This window comes from Sebastes fasciatus, chromosome 15 (assembly GCF_043250625.1).
Source record: "Sebastes fasciatus isolate fSebFas1 chromosome 15, fSebFas1.pri, whole genome shotgun sequence".
Taxonomy (NCBI): Eukaryota; Metazoa; Chordata; class Actinopteri; order Perciformes; family Sebastidae; genus Sebastes; species Sebastes fasciatus.
Genome location: NC_133809.1, coordinates 17,559,231 through 17,580,949, shown reverse-complemented (window position 1 = coordinate 17,580,949; position 21,719 = coordinate 17,559,231). Strand labels below are relative to the sequence as shown.

Genomic DNA, 21,719 nt, shown 5'->3' with positions numbered 1-21,719 from the left:
CAACATAACAAGCTGAAAGACACAATGACTTCAATTCATATTCAAATTCATATTGCTAAATTCTCATCATATCAGATATTATGCGTCATAACACTTTTTCAGCTTGAAAGGGTTGTGGTCCTGCTTGGGTGGGTTTCCTGTTGCATGGTTGTTGTCAAATGTTGTTAACATGACGACAAGAACATCCCGCGCCGCCTCCTCTCAGCTGATGTGTGTCTGTTCGGCCTGACCGGCCTGTGATGAGGAGACGGAGCCCACTCTTTTTCAATTAGGACTGAACACTGAGAGTCAGCCAGCGGCCTTCAAACTCAATCACATCAGACGCTTTGCTTACTTTCTCGCTGCTTTCTAACTCCACTCTATTGACGCCACCGTAAAGTGAGCACAATCACCTGTCTGTGTTCTCCGGTTGGGGGGGGGGGGTAAAAGCGACCCTGCATCAGCATAATCAAGTCCCACCGCAGCTCAAGATGCTCTTAGTCCAAAATGAGCACTGTTCACAGTTCCCTGAGCCTGACCTGCCAGTGCAGGTTTAATGCTCTCTGATCCCCCCCGTCCACTGGCATTCACAACCATTAAAATCCCATCTTGCTTAGCTAGGTGCATCGGACACTAATGGAGACTGACTCTGCCCATTTGCTTTGTGTTCCCCCATTCATTTCCTCCAGCTACCACGCTCGTATCCAAATGGAGCGAGGGTGGGGAGGAGTGCTGCTCTCAAAGTCGAGACCCATTCATGATCCTCTGGATCATCCGTGGATCAAGAGCTGTGGTCGTATCTCTTCCCTCTCCCCCCCAGGCACAGAATGGCCTCACATTAATGTTGATTAGCAGAGTGTGAAGGGAAGTGAGCACATATCCAGAGGAGGCACTCCTTCTGAATAAATATTTGTTGTCCTTGTTTGGATAGTGCTTTCTCTCTCTCTCTCTCTCTCTCTCTCTCTCTCTCTCTCTCTCTCTCTCTCTCTCTCTCTCTCTCTCTCTCTCTCTCTCTCTCTCTCTCTCTCTCTCTCTCTCTCTCTCTCTCTCTCTCTCTCTCTCTCTCTGTCTCTGTCTCTGTCTCTGTCTCTGTCTCTGTCTCTCTCACATATATACAGTACAGTGTCTCTTCCTAATGACCCTGTGTTTGCATCTGCTGTCTGGTTTGCTTTAGAGAATTTACAAAAGCTTTGCTTTCTCTGAGGTAATGTGCTCACACAGCGTTTATTCTAGTTTGCTTGTTGGTGCACTCCTCATTTATAAATCATAAGTGGGGCAGTAAGACTTAAAGTGCTTCTCTCACACACTGTAGATATACATGCACAACACACAGGGAAAATTAGGTCAAAATACTAGATGAAATGTAAATCCTATAATATACTATATTTAGATATATATCACAGAACATGTACAGACTATGTTTGGTTTTCATCATCAACACTTACAGCATTGCAATTTCCCTTTACAAGGACTGGAGAGAGACCTAATGTGCTAAACACACGCTGGCAGAGCTACTGTACATGAGCAGAGCAGGGATTGGTCAACAGCTCTGCCACTCAGACAGCAAATACTCCCCGACTTCCTCTGTCCTCCTTTCCTGGTGCAGCCTGGGAGGAGGGAGGGGAATGGATCTTTTTCTGTGCGAGTCGCCGGAGCTCCCTCAGCCTGCTCCTTACCACCTGTCCTTGACTTACAGTGCTCAGACGAGACGGAGAGGAAGCTGTGCTGCTCACTCCTCCCTCTGGCTCCTCTCTGTCTGTGTTTATGTGAGCAGCTTTTATTTTTTTTAAATCTTTCACTGTTGTGTGTGGCTGCTTCTTCCTACCTGTGGTGCTTCGGTGGAGTGGCGAAGAGAGGAGCGTTTGTCCTCGGCCGGTGGAGCTCTGATGGGAGGCAGCGCTGGCTCTGGCTGGGACTGGGGATGCTGAACAGGGGGAGGGAGGGCCTGTTTGAGCTGGGACAGCAGCTCCAGCAGCAGGGGGAGTACCAGGCCGCCCTCCACTGCTTCCTCAGCTGCCTGTTGGGACTGACCCATGTGCAGAGCTTCACCTCTCTGCCCAACTGCCTACACCAGGTGAGCCACACACACACACACAGACACACACACAGACACAGACACTCACAACATTTGTGTTACTCTCTCCCTTTATTTGCCTCCCAAATACCAACATGCATGTACATGCATCCACCAAATCTGCTGTATCATGTATTGCACAGCTGTATAGACACATCACTTCTCCTCTAGAGCATCATTAATCATCACACGCCACAGGACACATTCAACCTTGATATCACTAACAATGTCAAATTTTACAGCAAAGTCCATCACGTGTTGACACTGTAAGATCATTTAAGATAGTGATGATAGTGTGCATGCTGCTAAATGAGGTATGAGACGCATCAGTGATCTACACTAACAGTGTTATTAGACTGTTTCCATTGTTTCAAATACTGTAGTATCCAGTTAATGTCTGTCCCATTGTGTGTGGGCTATGTTTTGCTATTTTTGAGGTCACAGGCTTTATGGCGCTGTGTAGCCAGGCCAAAGTCTTAGCAGATTACACGCTGGGGTCTTTTGCAAGGCTCTCATACAAAGGCAAGGCTACAATTTGAATTCTGTTTAGTAATGCCTGAAGGAATGTCCCTGATGTCAAAACAAAGCCTCCAACAGCAGAACTTTGGAACGTGTGGCCCGATGTTGACCAGTGGCGCTGCGAGGACAGCAGTATGACTTGTTATGACATCATGCACGCACACAACTGGGAATTATGTTGGAATTATTTAATAATTAACCATGTCCCTTGTCTGTGCTTTACAGATTGCAGAACTCTTCATTGCTGAAAAGAACTGTATCCTTTACTGACTTGAAAGCCTCACTCCTTACATCTTACATCTGACACTTCCCACCATCCCTTCAGGGCTGTAAGTGTTAGCAAGCAGGCAGACTATAAAACTAGCGCTCTCTTTCCATGAGGTGAACATGTAAATGCTGGTCTGTGGCGGAAGGCGTGGCAAATTCCAGCACAATGGAGGATGTCGACCCTTTATAGAAAGCATTGTAAACGGAGGGGGATGAGTGGATGTCTGTGGGCGAGTTCATAATAACTCATTTGTCCCAGAATGCCATGCGTTTTGTGTGCAGCTCAGGCTGTGTGTCTGTCTCTTAAGAGGATTTGTACGCTCTTATCTCTGCACAACAGAGTGGAAGAGCACTAATTAACCTGTATCTGCACTGACTAGCCTGTTCTTCACTGCTCCTATAAAGCATAGCAGTATAGGACATAGAGATAATAGAGAGGTGTTCCGTTTCAGGATATATTACCTCTGTGGCTCTTCTCCCCGTCACTGAGACACTCCAACACTTAACTTGCCAGCTCAGGTTATCTACCTCAGCAAGGCTCTACCCCTTACTGTCCATTTTCCAAAATAGGTCGATTTGCTGAGCTTCACTTCATCAATAGCCGTTCAGTACTGTAGGCCCCTTCTCAGCATGTAAAGGGATCTGCTTCAGACCATGACGGGGTTAAATCTCTTGACATACAGTACTTTATTACATTACATCATCAATAGTAATGGTGTCATGTCATGTCAAACTGTGGCATTTTATGTACGGTAGAGTTACCAGCAAAGGTGGAAGAAGTACTCCGACATTTTATGTAAGTAAAAGTAGCAATACCAAAGTTCAAAAAAAGTTCATTCAAAATTTTACTTAAGTAAAAGTACAAAAGTATTAGCATCAAAATATACTCTAAGTACAAAGAGTGAAGGCACTCATGCAGAATGTTCTATTTCAGAATAATATAAATTGCATTGCATTATAATTGTTGATGCATTTATAAGTGCATCACTTTAATATTGCGGCTGGTAAAGGAAGAGCTTATTTTTTATTTTATATACTGCCGGGTAGCTTGTGAATTTCACCAAGGGATCAATACATATCTTTACCCATAATAATACATCATTATTTATTTGTTAATTATATTTTGTACTTTTAATATGAAGCTGCAAAGTAACTAGTTACTCAATATATCAAATAAATGTAGTGGAGTAAAAAGTACAATCTTTCCCCTTTGAGATGTAGCGGAGTAGACGTATAAAGTAGCAGAAAATAAATACTAAAGTAAAGTATAAGTACCTCAAAATTGTACTTAAGTACAGTACATGAGTAAATGTACTTAGTTACATTCCACCACTGGTTTCCGGGTTAAATTGTTTAAAGATTGCAGCCATGACAATGTAATTACATCATACATTGTTTAGTAGGTCAGCAGAAGAGAGAGGCTGTTAGTATTTTAAGTATTCATAATGTAATCACAAACGTATGATATTCACAATAACATAATACCGTAAGAATTGCACCCAATGACGTTATTAATAATATCATTGTGCACAGAGATTGAAAGTATGTAGTCATTTTCCATAAAATGAGAAGAAGTGGTTCTCATGAGCATCATAGGAGCTGAAGTCGGTATGTTGTGGTCTCTGCAGTGGTCCTCTAAGGAGGGAGGTGAAGGGTCAGTGTGCTCCAACTAGGAGAGGATGTGGGAACGTTGGAGTTTCACACAAATGTTTACGACAGGGGAATTTGTGGTGTCTCCTCACATGTTGTCTGTGGGGTCTAACCAAAATCCATAATAAGGAAACAAAGCTGAATTTACATAGTCGAGGCTAGATGTAGCGTTATTAGAGCTGGCAGTATCTACAAGTGACCTTTGTCCAAAGCCAAAAGCTCTTTTGGCTAGTGAGTGTTTGCTAATGTGATTAGGATACTTGGAAAGCGCGACGACCCAGACACTTTGACTTTGACCTCAAATAAAGGGGGATATCAGATACAAATCAGGGCATATCCTGCATTCTTAAAGTGGATATGTAGTACAGAAAGAGTAGTAAGAGATAGTCACAGGGAGCTTAATCAATATAGTAGTATCACATTTATCGTGTGTATTGTGATCTCTACTGGCTAGAGTTGATAGTGTGCTTCATTTCAGTGCACCCTTAGCAGTTGTGCGGCACGTGTGGTAGAATGTGCCTTTTGAAGGTGCCAGTGTTAATGCAAGTTCCTGTCGAGTTTTGGAGTGCAGTCCAATTACCAGTTCAGGGGAGGGTGTGTGTGTGTGTGTGTGTGTGTGTGTGTGTGTGAGCACACATTCCCTGGAGAGGATTGTGTGAGGTTCCTGTTGTGGCGTTGTTGTGGTCCAGCCAGGCTAAAAATAGCAGGCAGAAGTAGTAGACTGACCTTTGATGATGGCTGTTCCCCTAATCCTCCCTCCCAGATGGTCCACCTCACACTGCTCTTATTCCCTGCTGCTGGTGACTCCCAGGAACCGGGACAGGCAGGTTTAATACACCTCTAATCATCCTGTGATATATCTCAAAATGTATTCTAATTCTGACTCAAATAGCGGCATTGGGTATTGCTGCCGATTGTGCCGATCTATTCAATTCATTTCTATATGTATATATACTATATACCTTTTATACTGAATTTTAATTCCTGTTTAAGTTTTGACCAATTTGTTGCTGCATTAAAAAGGTTCACACTTGAACTGTAATTCCTATTCATTTTGAGGATTTTTTTACCAAGTTGCTGGTGTATGATTTATTATTTTAATACAATTCAGTAACTTTATATCGAGGCTATTTATTTATTTGTTACATTTTTGTTTTTAAAAGTTAGGAAAGCAATGTTTAAGTCAGGCCTGATGAATGATCCAGTAACTTCCACACAGTGAGGCATACAGCTTATTAATTAAACACTAGTATCGCTATCGAAAAAGTTGGGTCGGTGCGTCCCCATATGCAATAATAATATTATCCAGGGAGTTTCACTTTATTATTGAAAATGACTTGCTATGATTGTTCTGCACAGTAAATTATTCAGTTGCACATCCACTAATAGATTTTCAACGACCACCCTCCACCATGATCTTTTCTGGTATCTTGTAATGCTCATCAGGAGTAAACCTTTTCCATTTTTTATCTTTCTGTTTGATAACTGACCTTTCCTTTTGTTGAGGACCTTATGTTCAGTAGGATTTTAACTGCACTGTGTCTCGGTTATCCTAGTGGATCTGTGGCTCGTCTGTCGTGTCCTTTCAGTCGTGTGCAGTGCTGACATTATTCTCCAGGTGACAAAATGAAGGAAACCAGCTGTTGTGGTTTTCAGTTCCACGCTTAACTGGTCTTTAAAAGAGGAAAACCTATTGTTCATGTTTCCAACCTTGATATAAAAGTTGTAGATATTGAGTTTTATGTGAGATATATTAAAGTATAATTGGCAACTAAAAGTGAAATGCCTAGAATGTAACTTATAGTGTTTTACACATGGGAGATCTGGTGCTAAGTAGGACATTTAGTCAGGCAGCGCTGTGTTTATTTTAAGCATTCTCCTTCCCATTGGTCGTTAAATTCACCTGACAACCATCAATGGTGTCATTTTACAGTGGGACGGACTCTCAGTACGCAGAACGCTTCTGACAAAGTGAAGAGGCTCTATTTTTAGGATGCTTTTTATAGAGAGCCTTTTCATGGAAACAAAAGTGGCGTTCAGATGAATCAAACAGATTCTTTACAAAACACCAAAACAAAAGACCCTAAAATAGGAATATAATATAATGTGATACAATGGGGTGTAATCAGATACAACTATACTGTGAGATTCAGCATTTGAAGCTTGTTTTGCATCACAGTCGCTCCGTTTGAAATGCGACACTAAAACCACAAACTGTAGATAACAGCACAAAATATACACACACCGGTAGTTGAAATCTGTATTTGCTGAATCCAGACGTCAAGATCTACAATCTGTTTTGTATTACTGCACGTTCTGTTTGCCTGGAGGGGTCATTCACGAGAGGGGTGGAAAAAAAGAAAAAGCAGAGCGATGAGCTGGGCAACGAGGCTGTTTTTAACTTCAACAACTGACTAATCCTGTTGACAACGAGACTGATCCTTCACCTATATAACCAGATGAGAAGGCCCTCCAGTTCATCCAGGCTGAGAAAATGTTCTATGAGGTGGCGTTGATCGAGCTCACGGCTCTTCATGGGACAGGCAAGTACTTTTCACATTAAGCTATGGATCGATACTTCTGGGAATATACTGTAAGTGCATAAACAAGTATTGCATGTACTGTATATCATGTAGCCTCGGATAAATCGACTACTTTGACTTTGAATGTCTTTTGGTAATGCTTTATTTTCCTTATAGGAAGTTGACTGGAAAATACCATTTGGCTAATTTTCTGTAAAGATGTGATAGTAGTTGTTTCAACTATTTGATTGTAATGAATTGTTAAGCTATAGTCTTTTAGTCAGTGCACATCAGATCAGCTGAAAGTGTAAAAATGTGAAATTTTGAAATTTGTTAACAGGCAAGTACATATACAGTACAATTCAGTATATAAGAAGAAGTAAGTTTTTTAAAAAATCTGAGTTGTGAATGAATATTTACTTGAGTTTAAGCAGTTAAGCAGTTATTTTTAGGAAATTCCTCTGGAAAAACAGTTTGAGCTCGACACAGCTAGAGTAACTAAATTTCCAGTCTCAAAACATAATCTCTATTTCCCCTGTGATAAGTACCAAATTCTAAACTTTCCTATCTTTAAGGAAATTATTAATCAAGTCACATTTATTTAGAGAGCACATTAAAAATAACAAATGTTGACCAAGGTGCTTTACAAAGAGATTAAATAAAACCGTACTATAAGCAAAGCAATATCGTACTATATACATAAGCAAAGTGTGCAATAACGTAGTATATACATTAGCAAAGTGTGCAATAACGTAGTGTATACATTAGCAAAGTGTGCATTAACATACTATATACATTAGCAAAGTGTGCAAGTTACAGTGTTTTGTTTTTAAATATAAAATTAAAAAATGAAATGAGGTAGTATTACTGCATTACTGGGACGGGTGTGTGATGCAAAATAGTGTGGAATCTAATTAAATTTTTTTATTTAATTTTGAGGCTGTTAGCGAAGCACCAGATGCACTGGAGCTGTTGGCTGACAGACTGTGTTTATAGTGGGCAGCTCTCCAAAGTGACTTATGTGTAACCTTCATCTACAAACTAACCCATAAACAATATATAGGCTTTCACACAATGTGTTTCTGTAACACCTCAAAAACCTCTTCTGTTAACTCATTAAGCCAATATGAAATGATGTCCCATTTTACCCAAGTCCATCCTTGTTTACAATATACGTGGTGGAGCTTTAAAGCGTGCGTTCACAGCGAGGCCGCTCATTCATCAGCTGCTGCCCCAGACGTCTGCCTCTTCCTCTGTGTCTGCTGCTGAGGCAGCAGTGCAGTGTAGCGTGGGCACAGCGAAGGAGAACGGGGACAGACGTAGTACAAGACAAATGGCCACACTTTGCACTATCTCATTAGGAGCTGCGTGTCGCTATAGAATACTGAAGCGCCTGATTCAGCACTCACTTGGATTGAATGCTGGACTTCTCCCGAGGCAGAGCTGGCACTATAGCTGCAGCTTACAAGCTCTCTTTCTCCAACGAACCCTTCTCAGTGTTTCCCCACTGACGGCTCACATAATTGTCATTTTGTGTTTTTTGTAATGCAAACAAAAGACCTGTTAAATAAATCCTTACTTACAATGATTTATTTGCACTTGCTTGTGGCGTGGATTACAAGCCAGACTCATTTCCACCTCCATTATTGTATGTGTGTGTGGGGTGTGTACAGTACATACCGTATGTTTGTGGTGTGTCACCGTGTGCCTGCGTGTGTCGCCGTGTTCCAGTGGGCGTGGTGAGTGTGTTGTTTGACTCCCTTATCCGCTCTCTCCTGCCCTTATCTCTGCTCTCTTGTCTCCAGTCCTCAGTTGGCTCCACTCTGCTGTTCAGGCTTAAAGTCCGCATCAGTGCCAGACAGGCTGATACCCAAGCTTTTTGGGTTTTATTTATCAAACTGTGTGTAGTGGTAGAGAGCTAAAGAGACTAAAGGACGCTGAGGAGAGAGGGATAGATAGATAGACGAGCAGAAGGAAAGACTGAGTGGTTTGCTGGCGGGCGGACTGTGATTCCATGCCCTGCGTTTGTGTAACAGGGCCTCAGGAGGAGGCTACGCTGGGCTCTGCAGGATGGACAACCCCAGAGGAGCTCTCGGAGCAGGCCTCCCAGGCACAGCACCTCGAACGGCTGGCCCAGCTCTGCATCATGAGCAAACAGTAGGTAAAACTGTGTCCTGCTGTAGCTTCTGTTGTGGCCGAATTAATGAGGCGTTACATGTTCTGTGAGTTTAAGGGCTCAGTGGGCTCATCAGGAGTGACTTTATAGTGAAATAAATTATGACTGTTTCATCCCCAGTTTTCTATACAGGTAAAATACTGCACACTATGTACTGTATGTGTGTGTTTCGGTTGCATTTGACCTTTTCATCACTTCACAGAGCTGACGCTGATTCAGTTGTAACAAAGCAAACAATGTATTTGCTTCTGTTATCAGTTTTTATTACGAAAGCAGCAGCAGCTCGGAGCAATAAAAAGCTCATTTGTTTATAAAGTCAAGCCCCGAGTTTAGCTTCATCTCAGACTGAAATAATCTGGAGATAAATAATTTACTGCAACTTCACTGAAAGGAATATTTGGCCTGCTCGGGTAAACTTGTGGGACAGTTTGAAAAACCCACTTTAAGGAATTAATCACTTTTATCTTTGCTTTTATTAACATGTCATAGTTATGTGTCATGTTTAAAATATTTAAACAGCCAATGAGAAAATGAGAAATATGTGGTTCAAGACAAAAAATGTCCACTTGCACGTACACACGTTCGCCTTTCTGGAATGGAAATTTTCCGAACTAGATAAACTCCGGCTACAAGTCTTTTTTTAGCTCGAGTTGAATTTCCCTGTAGATGTGGAGAAAAGAGACACCGCACTCTGCGTGAGTGTTACAGAAGGAACACCTTAACTGGATCTGGTGTCTCCTGTTGCAGGGGTACTTTGTTAGGCCGCAGCATGCACCTATTTTCTGTGCCTCTGTTGTCATTGTTGGGATTAGGCCATTTAACCTGATTGCCAGAGAAGGTGACAGAGGGTGGAAGGTTTGCTTGACAGAGGGCCGGTCGCGATGCTTCATTAATGTGAGAAGCATACAGTAGTTAAACTTCAATGAGACGCTACTGATTGTGCATGACTGGACCCAGAGGCTTTGGTTTCTGGCTGAATAAGAACAGCTACTCTTTGATCTGTTCTATAAAAGTTGTACAAAATGAGGAACATAAAAAATTAGCTTTGGTTTCTCTAAGTGGAAATAGTCTTAATGCCTCAAAGCTCTTACTACTTCCACCATAAGCCTCAGTCCCAGTCCGTCTTTCTTTGCAGACAGGAAGTTGTAATGCTCCCTGAATCTTTCAGCGATGTCGTAGGAAGTCCTTTGGGCCGGCGAAGGGCTTTTCTGTCTTTGCCGATCAGATGTCCCCTGAAAAGGACGTTCTAAAGCAGCGCAAACTGACACCCAGCCATTACTAATTGAAGGGAAGTGTGGGTTTGGAATAGCGAAGCTGACATCTGTCACACTAAACAGAGCTTGCTCTACATCTATAGACACACGTGAGGGTGTGAGGGTGATGAATGTCCTTGGCTGACTTTCCGGGGGCAGATATGAGCGGAACAGCTGGCAGATTCTCCATGTACCACATCACGTTCATCTAGCTTAGCACTAAGCATAAGGGCACAAGTCAGTAAACCAACCTGTAAGCGCCATGCCTCCTGTAATTCACCCTGGAGAGTAGAAAGGGGCAGTCAGTGCTGGCAGAAATAGAAGGTTTCCACTTCCTCCATAAGGCGCCTGAGCACCTGCAGCCCTGCTCTCCGTGTCTAATCACAGCACACTCATGTTTAGATTTCTCATGCTGCTGAAACTGATACGCTCACCTGGCAATGCTGCACGGGCCACTACATTTAATTAAGGTCAGGCGCTGTTGTTGTCTTTGAAAATAGTTGTCCTTAAATGGAAGAAGAATGTGCCGAGGTAGATTTAATCTGAGACTGCTTTTGTTTTCAGCGGGTATCAGATATTTCACTCCAGTGCCACAGAAAAGGTAGTGTATTTGTTTAACGGTGTCATTTTCTTTTTCCTTTCAGACCTCATCTTGCTCTAGAATACAGCGGTAAGGTATGTACATCATCCTCTTTGCTTCCTCTCTAGATATTTGAACAAATAAAATATTTGATGGCCCTCTTGTGTCAACTTCTGTCTGTTAATTAATTTTTCAGGCTGCAAAGATCCACCAGAGGGCCTTTGGTAATGACCACCCCATTACAGCCAGAAGCCTGGAGCTCATGGCCACTGTCTATGCTGAGATCGGCAAGACTGAATATTCAGGTAAACACTCACCTGGGATGAATGACACAGAGTGGCACATTAAACACTCATCCTAACACGATGTTAACAGTGATCAGCAAAGGCTCCTCTCTCTGCAGTCTGAAGCATGACGGTGGAGACGGCGCTGTCTCGAGTCATGACAATAGCAGAACAGTGATGTTAATCTCTAGAACAAGTTCTCTCCTCTCTGCTTTAGAGAGCGCACAGCAGCACAGTGACGATGTGGTTTAAAGCAATTCAGTTAGCCTTTAAACCATGTCAACCCGGGAAAATGTTGAATTAATAAACACTTGCGGTCGTGTCGGACACAAACGTGCTTTTATGCGGAGCAAAAAAAGTATTTTTGTGACAGTTTGAGGACACCGTTTTGTTGTACAGTGTGTATGCTTGGTTTGCATTAAGAGGGAGCAACCCTCTGAACTCTGCATTTTTGTGAAGACTGCTGTGGTGTAAAAAAGCAATGTGCACACACCAGCCTGGTTGTCGAGTCAGCTCTCAGAGGCAGTGGTGCTGAACAGGGCCGACTACATAAAGACAGCAGCACATAAAGACAAAGATTTACAACACTCCTTGTTGTTCACCTCAGATGGTCTTTAACGTGTTTGGTGGTGAAATGGTGAGGAAGAGCCGGGTCAGAGAGCGGTTATATCTGTTGTTGCAGATCTCTGTGCACTCCTCTGCAACCTTTTATTTTGTGTTGTACACAGAGAAATCCTCTTTGACCCAAAGTAAGACGCTTCAACAGAGGCATGTTTAACTGGTTACAGCTCTCGTCTCTTAGATACCGTTCACTGTAAACTGGGTCAGTCACCCTCCCTCAGCTAACAAACTATTTATGTGTGTTTACAAGTTGAATTGGTATGTCAACCGGAGAATGTTGTGTAGCAGTATATGGTAACAGTTTGAGACTAGGGAAAGTATGAAAATGATCAAGGTGTGGAGGGCATATAAACTGGAAAAACAAAGTTCGGAAACTTGTGTTTGGTGGATTATTTCTCTGTTGTTACAATGCTAATTGGCATTGTATTTTACATTGTTGGAAAGCCTGTTTCTTTACCTTCGCAATGATGTCCAACTTGTAAGGATCATGCATTTGTGGGATGAGCAGCACAGCTGATTATGTGGGTAGCGCCCAAGAAAGATTTGCCAAAATGCTCTGCCAATGGTAAACAGTGTATTCTCATAAGGCTACCAGGAAGCCTGCAATGACTGCCTTTCACCGTCAGGCCCGTTTGCCATGGTGTTGACAACACAGACAATGGAAACCTGAACATGTGGGGGAATGTCATGGTCAGTGATGAGTCCAGGTTCTGTCTGCCAAAGTTGGATGGCAGGGTCAAAGTCTGGAGACGACGTGGAGAACGCTATGCTGATTGTTGCACCGATCGAGTAACAGCTTTTGGTGGGGGCAGTGTCATGGTGTGGGCGGGGGGGCATCTCCCTCACTGGCAAAACAAGGCTTGTCATCATTGAAGGCCATCTCAATGCAGTGAGATATCGGGATGAGATTCTGCAGCCAGCGGCGATCCCATATCTCCACAATCTGGCACCTAACTTCATCCTCCAAGATGACAACGCTCACCCCCACAGAGCCAGGGTTATCACAGACTACCTCCACAATGTGGGAGTAGAGAGAATGGAACGGCCTGCCAAGAGTCCAGACCTCAACCCAATTCAACACTTGCGGGATCAGCTTGGGCGTGCTGTATGTGTTAGAGTGACCAACACAACCACGCTGGCTGACCTGCAACGAATCCTGGTTGAGGAATGGAACGCCATCCCACAGCAACGTGTGACCCGGTTGGTGACCAGCATGAGGAGGAGGTGCCAGGCTGTTGTGGCTGCGTATGGATCTTCCACCGCTACTGAGGCTCCTGACGGTGTATTAAATGAATAAAGTGTAAAATAGCCAATATGTCATGTTTGTTCCTTGTTACTGATAGAGAGTTCAATCATCCAATCCACCAAACAACTCAAAACAAGAGTCAACACCAACAGGAGAATACACTGTTTACCATTGGTGGAGCATTTTGGCAAATTTTTCTTGGGCGCTACCCACATAATCAGCTGTGCTGCTCATCCCACAAATGCATGATCCTTACAAGTTGGACATCATTGCGAAGGTAAATAAACAGGCTTTCCAACGATGTAAAATACAATGACAACTAGCATTGTAACAACAGAGAAATAATCCACCAAACACAAGTTTCCGAACTTTGTTTTTCCAGTTTATATACACATGTATATACAGTATTTATACACATAACCTGCATTAAGAATTTGAAATGATATACTGTTTTAAACATAGTGGTACACACATTGTAATTTTCACAATATCCACCAAACCCCACTTTAGAAATCATGGCAATAAATAACTGGGCTGGCTGAAATCAAATATAAATGCGGGGTGAGAAAGACACTTCTTTCAGACTACTCTCCTTTCAGCAAAAAGATTTAAAAAAAAAATACTTATCCTTCTCCTATTTCTGTCTCCCCATTCCCCCTTAATAATTTGCATACAATCTCTTATGAAATATGTTAAACTGTCCCTAAATATGTGACCCTTGATTTTATTTTGATTGACTTCACCTCAAAAACAAAACAACCGACTGGAGTAGTAGAAACAGAGGAATGTTTGAACATCTTTCAAAATTTGGCAGTGTCAATTTCATTGAGTTTGGAAAGTTATATGTGGTATATAGGTGATATTCACATGTGTATTTTTTATTATTAATATTATTTAGCACATTTATTCCTTAATCATCTAGAGAGTAAGTAGTCCAAAGGGTTACTAGTTTTGCTGGCCTGCAGCATCTTTCTGTCTTGTAAAAACTCAAATCTTCTGTTAGGAACATGTTTATCTATGTATACATATGTAGAAAAGAAAGACTGTTAAAATAGTGACTAGCCAATTTTCCCCTCAGGCATTTTGCTGCCAAATGCCCATGTCAGTTTTATAAAGATTAAAAGCATTTTTGTTACAGATAAAACATAGTTTACGCTTGTTTTTTTTGTACAAAAGAGTGTAGACTAGTGACCCAGAACTGTAATAGATTGACTTATCAGTGATTAATTGCCAGTGTTGACAGACAAAACATATACAGGAGTTAGTAGAGATATGGGAATCTTTCAGACAATACAAATGAAGGAGCAGCCAGACTGAGGCTCATTTCACCTCCTTTTTACCTTTTTGGGAAGTAGGTCTTTTTTAGAAACTGTGATGAGAGCAAGGAAAATTACATTATGGTGAGTCTCACCAGAGCTTTTTTTTATGAGGTCCTGGAATAGTAAAAATCAATGCTTTTAGTGCAAACTTAACGGGGAAAAAACAAGTGAACTGGATGTTTTTGACCGTCTTTGCATCAGTGTTTGTATAACTTACTGAGCAGTACTCTACCTGGCGCTGACAGAGTTAACGCTGGCTTCTTTTCTAAGACACATTTGCATGTTTGACTTTGTAAGTTGAGCTTGGCCTCGTTGTCTCTCTTCAGAGCAGGCTGTGTGGAGCAGCACTAGATCACTACTCATGTATGACCATGGCTCTCTTACTAGACTCCCTGGGTCAGTGTGTGTCTGCGCTGTCCAAACGCTTCGCTGCTGCAGAGTCCATCAGAGACACCGTCAACTGTACTCCTCATTCCCACCGGGAGAAACACTCAGAGATCCGCCACAGAAAGGACACCCACCACCAACAGGAGGACGCACCCAAACCTAAGGTAGTAGATCTGTGCCTTCCAGCTGTTTGTTCTTTGAAATGTACCAGGAGCGTGTTATGGGTATACTCATCCTCAGCTGTATCTGACGCAGGTAACCAATGGCAAAGTCCCCACCTCCATTCTAAAGAGGCCAAGTCCCAACTACGGGTCCGACACAGAACCCAACCACAGACGGAAAGGTGAACGGAGGGTTCGATTCAGGGAGCCAGAGACCACAGTACATGGTGAGAAAACAGACAAGTAAACAGTTTGTCACATGTCCAGCCTGCTCAGACAACCGGAGAGAACATGCTGCCCTCTGGTGCTTTTTACAACTCGACCGAACTAGTCCAGTGACTTCACATCACCCATATTTTCTGCAGCTCTGCACTCACAAAAGTTTATATAATAAGGAAATGCATTCACACAGTAACAACATGAATGTCATTTTTATTGTTTATAAAAAAGAAATTCCTCGAAATGTTGGCAATCCCAGCGTGCAGAGGAACCCTCGACCCGTATGTAACAGCAGCTTGCACTTGGCAGTAAAGAGAAAGGACAAAATGCATTACAACATCCTGAGATTGCATCGTAAACTATAGTCCTTCGGGGATTCTCTACTGTTTAAAAATAATGTAATGCTGTGGGACTTCCAAACACGAGCAGTGATTTACTCTTGGCAATTAATTATGCATGCAAATGAGGCACCATGGAGCCTGTTCCAGAGAGATAGTGGAGTCTATGAGGGCACAGCAGCTGCTGTACATCACAGAGGTCGGCTCTTGTTGACTGACTGGCCTCTTTTCTGTTGGCTTCACAGACATTCCTTACTGTGACTGTGTAGGTGGTAAGTTTGTCTGAAAGTGTTCAGATTCACTATGTTAATAAATGCATGAGAGAATGACACTACAACAATACACTTTTTATTTATTTTTGAAGTCTACTGGATGTAAATATGAGTGGGATTTAGGTTAATTTTTAGATCAAGGGTGTAAATTAAATGTCATTTTTGATTAACTTTGTTGCCTGCCATGCTAAGCCTTTTCACCGTCACCCCCTTTTTAACCATGTTTGAAACACAGAGAGCACCAGTTCGTGTGACACGGCCTCCACTACGCTGTTTATATGTAGTCACATTAAAAACGTTCCTCTTGAGGTCTTGACTTTGTTAGATCAACAGCAAGAAGAGAGATCCGTGCAATTTAAATGTTCATTTACAAATCAAAATTGCAAGAAAAAAAAAACCCTGTTTGTTTTTTTTGTTCTTTGTGTGTAGCCTATGAGACGACACCGTCCCGCCCCCACCTCGCCCTGTTCACTTGCCTCTTCCTGCTGATGTCATTCCTGGGTGTGGCCATGTACTGCACAGACCGGCGGCGCCCACAGCGGGTGTGCGAGGAGCTGGAGGCCGCTCTGGCCGTCTACCTGCTGCATATGAAACAGCTCCTGTGGGGCTGCTGGATATGGCTCACCATGCAGTGACTGACACCGACCACAGGTGGAGACATGGAGCCTCCTTTAAGTTTTTTCCAGAGCCCTCTTTTTTTCCTGTCTCTGAAGGAGCCCAGGCCTACAAACACCTCAGCCTTTAGGCAAGGCTCTGTACACCGTCTGTGGTGTCGAACCACTCTCGCAGTGACAAAAGGGGAAAATGGGTAATCGCAGAAATATGTAGCTTCTATGTCTGTATGTACATATGTGCTAAGGTGGTGGGCACGCCACTCCTTAATTATGATTTTGCACATCTGCAATGTTGATGCTCACATATAACGCTCACATAATCACCACAACCATTCAATCTTTCAGTTCATGTCTATTATTATATGTGAGTGAATGTTTCCATGGAATGCAAATATTTATTTTGTTAAAGTACATGATTTGTGTAAGTCAGATATTACACAGAAATATATGTGTATATATGGCTCAATATATAAGGACTATCACAATATTCAGCCTTGTAATTGCACATAAATGAATGTAGAGGTGGTTGGAAACAGCTTTGATTGGCGCGGCGCACATTCGAGAGGAGGAGGAAGCGCAAATTGTGTGAACTGTTGGATAATGATCCGTGAGAAGGAAAACACAGGGCTGCATCACTTCAGAGCACCAGGTTGAATGAGTAACAGATGAAAAACACCTCTTTTCTTTACAGACTGTCTGGTCTTCTGTACGACTGATTCCTAGCTCCACCAAGGAGGAAACCTGCAGCACAATGTTATGAATTCTCTCACCATATCTATCGTCGAGGAGAATATACTCAAACTGAATGACGCTTTTGACAGTGTTCCTCTTTATAACCGCTTGAATCCTACAAAAATATCCCTGATCCTAAATGTTATTTATTCTTCTATACTGTATATCTGCATCTAACGCAAATATCCAACTTTCAATTATTTGGGATTTTTTAACTTTTTGTTACCTGTTACATTTCTATTCAAAAATAATAATATTCAGGTTTTAACCGTGATGTCAAAATGCTCATCAAGCTTTGGACAAATGTAGGAAAAACATAATTTTATCAAGTTCATTACTACTATATATGAGGCCAAACACAGAAATACGACAGAAAATCTGATTCTGTTTGTTATTGTATGAGTCCCCTTTTATGAAATGACGCATTATAGGAATGAAAGGGCACAGTGATGCACATCCCACACACCTCTCATTATGAGCAATAACACACATCACATAGTTTCCAGTAAAACATGTTTCTTTATATAACAGGTTTCAGGGAACTCAGAAGGAAAAGTCTTGCATTTTGAATGTCAAAGCAATATAAGGCTAATACCGCCCCTATACAGAAGTCACTAAATTGTCATTAGCAATAAAACAATACCCAGTGAACTCATGTCCTGCGCATTTAGCTTAGAAGCTGCATTTCACGGCTGTCCAAATGTTTATGGTCACTTTGAAAGAAGTGCCTTTTATGGAGGGTTTTTCTTAGTTCCTACCGTTTTATGATTTCAGTTATTTTGAATAAAACTGTCATTGCCTATCAAAGTCAAGCAGATGATTTGCTTTCTTCCTGTAATCTCTGACAATAAGGGAGTGTGTGATGTGTATGTAACAGGGAGAGAGATGCATGCGGGTACATTTGTGCGTCTACTCACAGTAATACAGTATATTGGTTTTGTAGCCTATAAAGAAGCCTGAGTTACTATATGGCACAAATTCGTTTTTTTTATCTCACACAGATTGCTAAAAGCATTTTTAGACCGGCTGCCCGATACATAAAGGTTCTGAACTATAATTTGTCATTTTCTATAAAACACTTTTTGTAACTGCTGATAAATGTGTGAATACACTGCAACAGCACACGTCTTTTTACTTTGCTGCAGCATGCAAAGAATTCCCGCTTCATCGAGAAGCAAAAAAACCTTCCTTAGGAACACATTTATTGGTGTATAAAACTAAATAACATCCCTTTACATCTAAAAACCACCACCCTATTAATTTGTCATGCATTAGGTCCATGCAGAAGTTTCACAAAGACAACACCATCCATCGGCCAATCTGTCCGAGCCATTAATACTGAAAAACTGGGTGTATATTTTTCATTAAATGGTTTTAATACTGTTGGAGTTGAACTATGCTTGCGTGTGTTGAAGAGGAATGCACACAGTGGATTAATAAACTCGATAAAGCAGGATTCCTCAAGGATTAACTACCATTGGGAGATTTTTTGGAGGGAAAATCAATGACCTTTGGAGAACAAAGCTAAAACCTTCCGTTTGATTCGATCCATGATCAATGGGAGCAAAAGCTAATTCGATTGTCTACAGAGGCAAACATTGGTGTTTCTCATGGCAGGCGAGAACGTTTGAGTGCGAGTGTGTGTTTGTGTGTCCTCTAGGCTTCTAGATCATGCCGGTCTTGAAGTCAGAGTGGCGGCGCGAGGAGCGACCTAGCAGTAGGTCCTTCTCGTGGATCAGGCTGTCAAGCAGGTCCTCTTGTCTGTAGTTGTGGTAGACCTTCAGGAAGGCCATCACTGCGATCCCCAGCCAGGTGAGCCATGCAGCCCACAGGCCAAACTGAAGGATGGAGGGAAATGACTGTAAATATGACTTGTCTTGACTACGTCTTCAACACCCGCAATCCCGACCGACTCTTTCAGAGGCTGTAGCAGATTCAGTTTTAGAGAGAACTAAAACTAGAACTAGAACTTCACCTCACTGTATAACATGACCTGTGGTGACCTCTAGGATAATCACAGCCTCATGAAACTTTACAACCACAGAAGTGCTCACCATCCAATCGCCAAAAAATGCAATTCTTGAAGCAATCTTCAAATGTCTTGATAAAAAGTTTTTGATACCAAATCCCAGCATGGCTTTTTCTATGGTGTTCCTCAAGGTCTTGGTGTCTTATTGTGGTATTTTGGAGGGATTATTGATCATTTTTATCAATTCTCGAGATGTAAAAAATGGTTAAATTTAGCACCAAATCTGTGTAACAAATGGTGTCAAACAGAAAATTGCTGCAACAACTTATGAGACATAAGTGAGCATGGGAATGGCCATCATATACTTCCATCACAATGTTCTAAGCCCTTATAAACTTTCACAATCTCAAATGAATCTTCAGGTTCCCAGCTTTCAGATGATGTACACCACTTTTATGTGACATATACTGTTGACCTGCTATCTCCCCCTAAAGATCCTTTGTACCCCCATTAAAAAGACAAAAACAGGTCTATTGTGGGTCTCAGAGGGTTAACAATAGTCTTACCTGAGCTATAGCAAACTGGTCGTAGAAAGCAGAGTTGTCCAGGCCGAGTTCTAGATCAGTGTCCTGCAGTTCCTCACAGCTAAAATATGAAGACACACACATATGCTGGTGTTTAGGGAGGACCACTGCATTTTTATAAATGAAATGATCTGAAAGGTAATGAGTTTGTGAGCTGCTCTCTGACCTGCTGGGCATGCTCCCACCCTCGGTGACCGAGTCACACCACATGTTGAAACCCACACTGACGATGGTGCTGGACAGGAAGACTGTGAAGACCACCACGGAGCTGATGAGCAGGTTGAGGAAGGCGTTGAAGATGGTGCTGCGGGGCAGAGATGGAAAAGGAAAGAAAAAACTGTGAAATTCAATTCAATTAATTTAAATTAATTTTTGTATAGCGTCAAATCACAACAGAAGTTATCTCAGGACGCTTTATATATAGAGCAGGTCTTAGACCATACACCATTGTGTAAATAACAAAAATTACATGCTTAATGTTTAAATAAATTCTAGCAGCATCATGCTGAACATAGTGACACAGTTTGGAAACATGTGAGCCATAATCATGATTTAGATCTGTTTCAAACACTAGTGTATTTTCCCTCCATCTTTATAATGCAGGACAGTGACTGGTCGTCTATTATAGGCTCATTCTATGGCATTTATCATCATGCATAGCTTATATCACATGCAGGCTCTTCCAGAATAGCGTGCATATATAAGGGCGTGGGGGATAAACAGAAGAAGCACGTTAACATTGAGCCACTGGCCTATAGCATGTCCTCCTGAGCTTTATATATGGTGCTGCTGTTGAACAGTGTTGAAGCTGGACGGTCACTCACTCGTCGTGTCCTTTGCACAAAAAGAAGAGCAGCCTCCAGGCCTGCACTGCGGAGAGGATGAGAGACGCTATCCCGACAAAAGTGATGAAGCTGCAGGAGGACTCCGGTCCCCACTCCTCCACGATGAAGCGCTGCTTGGACACCGTGATGTTCTCGTTCTGCCACATCCCCCTCGTGAACAGCAGGCATTTACCCGCGAAGTCCTCCGTGTTCTCAGACAGAGGCACCACGGCGATGAAACCGAACACGAAAGCTAAAAAGTAAAGGATGCACTGGGCGAAAATTAAATTATCGAGGGCCATTTTTACTGTCTTCTTCTGCCGCTCCTGCTCTCTGCGTCCTGGAGGAACTGCGGCTGCGCAGTGGAGGCAGTGATGAGAGGAGGCGCAGCATCCAGCGGGCTGCTGCAAATGATGGAGCAGGATGAGGCCTTCAGGGATCTCCATCCTATCTACACCCAGGCTGGAGATCTCCATCCTATCTACACCCAGTCTGGAGATCTCCATCCTATCTACACCCGGGCTGGAGAAATCTCCTCTGCTGCTCTCCTTTTGCAACAGTTTAAGTATTAAACGCTTAATTATGACATTAAACCCCTTAAAGGGACTGTATGTAAGTTTTTACACGTATAAACGTGTATTAATGCTGTTTATTGCCAGCGTGTGAACAGGTTGTAACTTAACCTATAAAATGAGACCTTCCGTAACTCTCTGGGTTTCCTCTCTCAGCCTGTTAGACTGCTGTTAATGTGAAGAATGGAGGGGGGGCATCTTTCATTTTTTTCTGTAAAATTCAACGGATGTGACGTCATGCACACTTGCGAGTGCCTTTAATTTCAGCTCCGCTACAGGGCTAACGTTCGGTTAGAAATGGAGACCGCTAACGCCAACAAACAACCAGCCTCCACCACAACTCGGACTCCAACACAAACTCCATGAATATACGTGTCAAAACTTACATAGAGTCCCTTTAACATACAGTTTAACCCTTAAGGACAATTCATCTGATACCATACTATCTGACAGCATCACATGTTTCAGCTTGTTGAAACTCTTCATTGAAGCTATATGAAGTTTACAGTGAGAAACATGTTTTTATAGCTGCACTATTCCATCAAATGTAAATATTA

The 21,719-nt window shown here is 42.3% G+C and overlaps 2 protein-coding genes across 3 annotated transcripts; one reads left to right on the top strand and one right to left on the bottom strand.

Annotated features, from left to right (window-relative positions):
- Nucleotides 1-1,108: 1,108 nt before the first annotated feature.
- On the top strand, nt 1,109-18,020 carry c15h14orf180 (chromosome 15 C14orf180 homolog). Of its 2 annotated transcripts, XM_074661659.1 has the most exons (10): nt 1,109-2,053; nt 2,798-2,828; nt 6,949-7,032; nt 9,048-9,168; nt 11,085-11,115; nt 11,217-11,325; nt 14,878-15,041; nt 15,133-15,265; nt 15,841-15,867; nt 16,297-18,020. In XM_074661659.1, exons 1-10 carry the CDS (start codon nt 1,901-1,903, stop codon nt 16,500-16,502), a joined length of 1,059 nt encoding a protein of 352 aa, XP_074517760.1. In that variant the 5' UTR covers nt 1,109-1,900; the 3' UTR covers nt 16,503-18,020. The 2 variants fall into 2 exon arrangements, with proteins under 2 accessions (XP_074517760.1, XP_074517762.1); XM_074661661.1 differs by lacking the exon at nt 15,841-15,867 and having other exon boundaries at nt 1,118-2,053.
- An 822-nt stretch (nt 18,021-18,842) lies between these two features.
- Nucleotides 18,843-20,892, bottom strand: tmem179ab (transmembrane protein 179a, genome duplicate B). The gene is made up of 4 exons (XM_074661662.1): nt 20,591-20,892; nt 19,933-20,070; nt 19,749-19,827; nt 18,843-19,051 (listed from the first exon to the last, which is right to left on the bottom strand). The coding sequence occupies exons 1-4, from the start codon at nt 20,890-20,892 to the stop codon at nt 18,878-18,880; spliced, it is 693 nt and encodes a 230-aa protein (XP_074517763.1). The 3' UTR covers nt 18,843-18,877.
- Nucleotides 20,893-21,719: the final 827 nt, after the last annotated feature.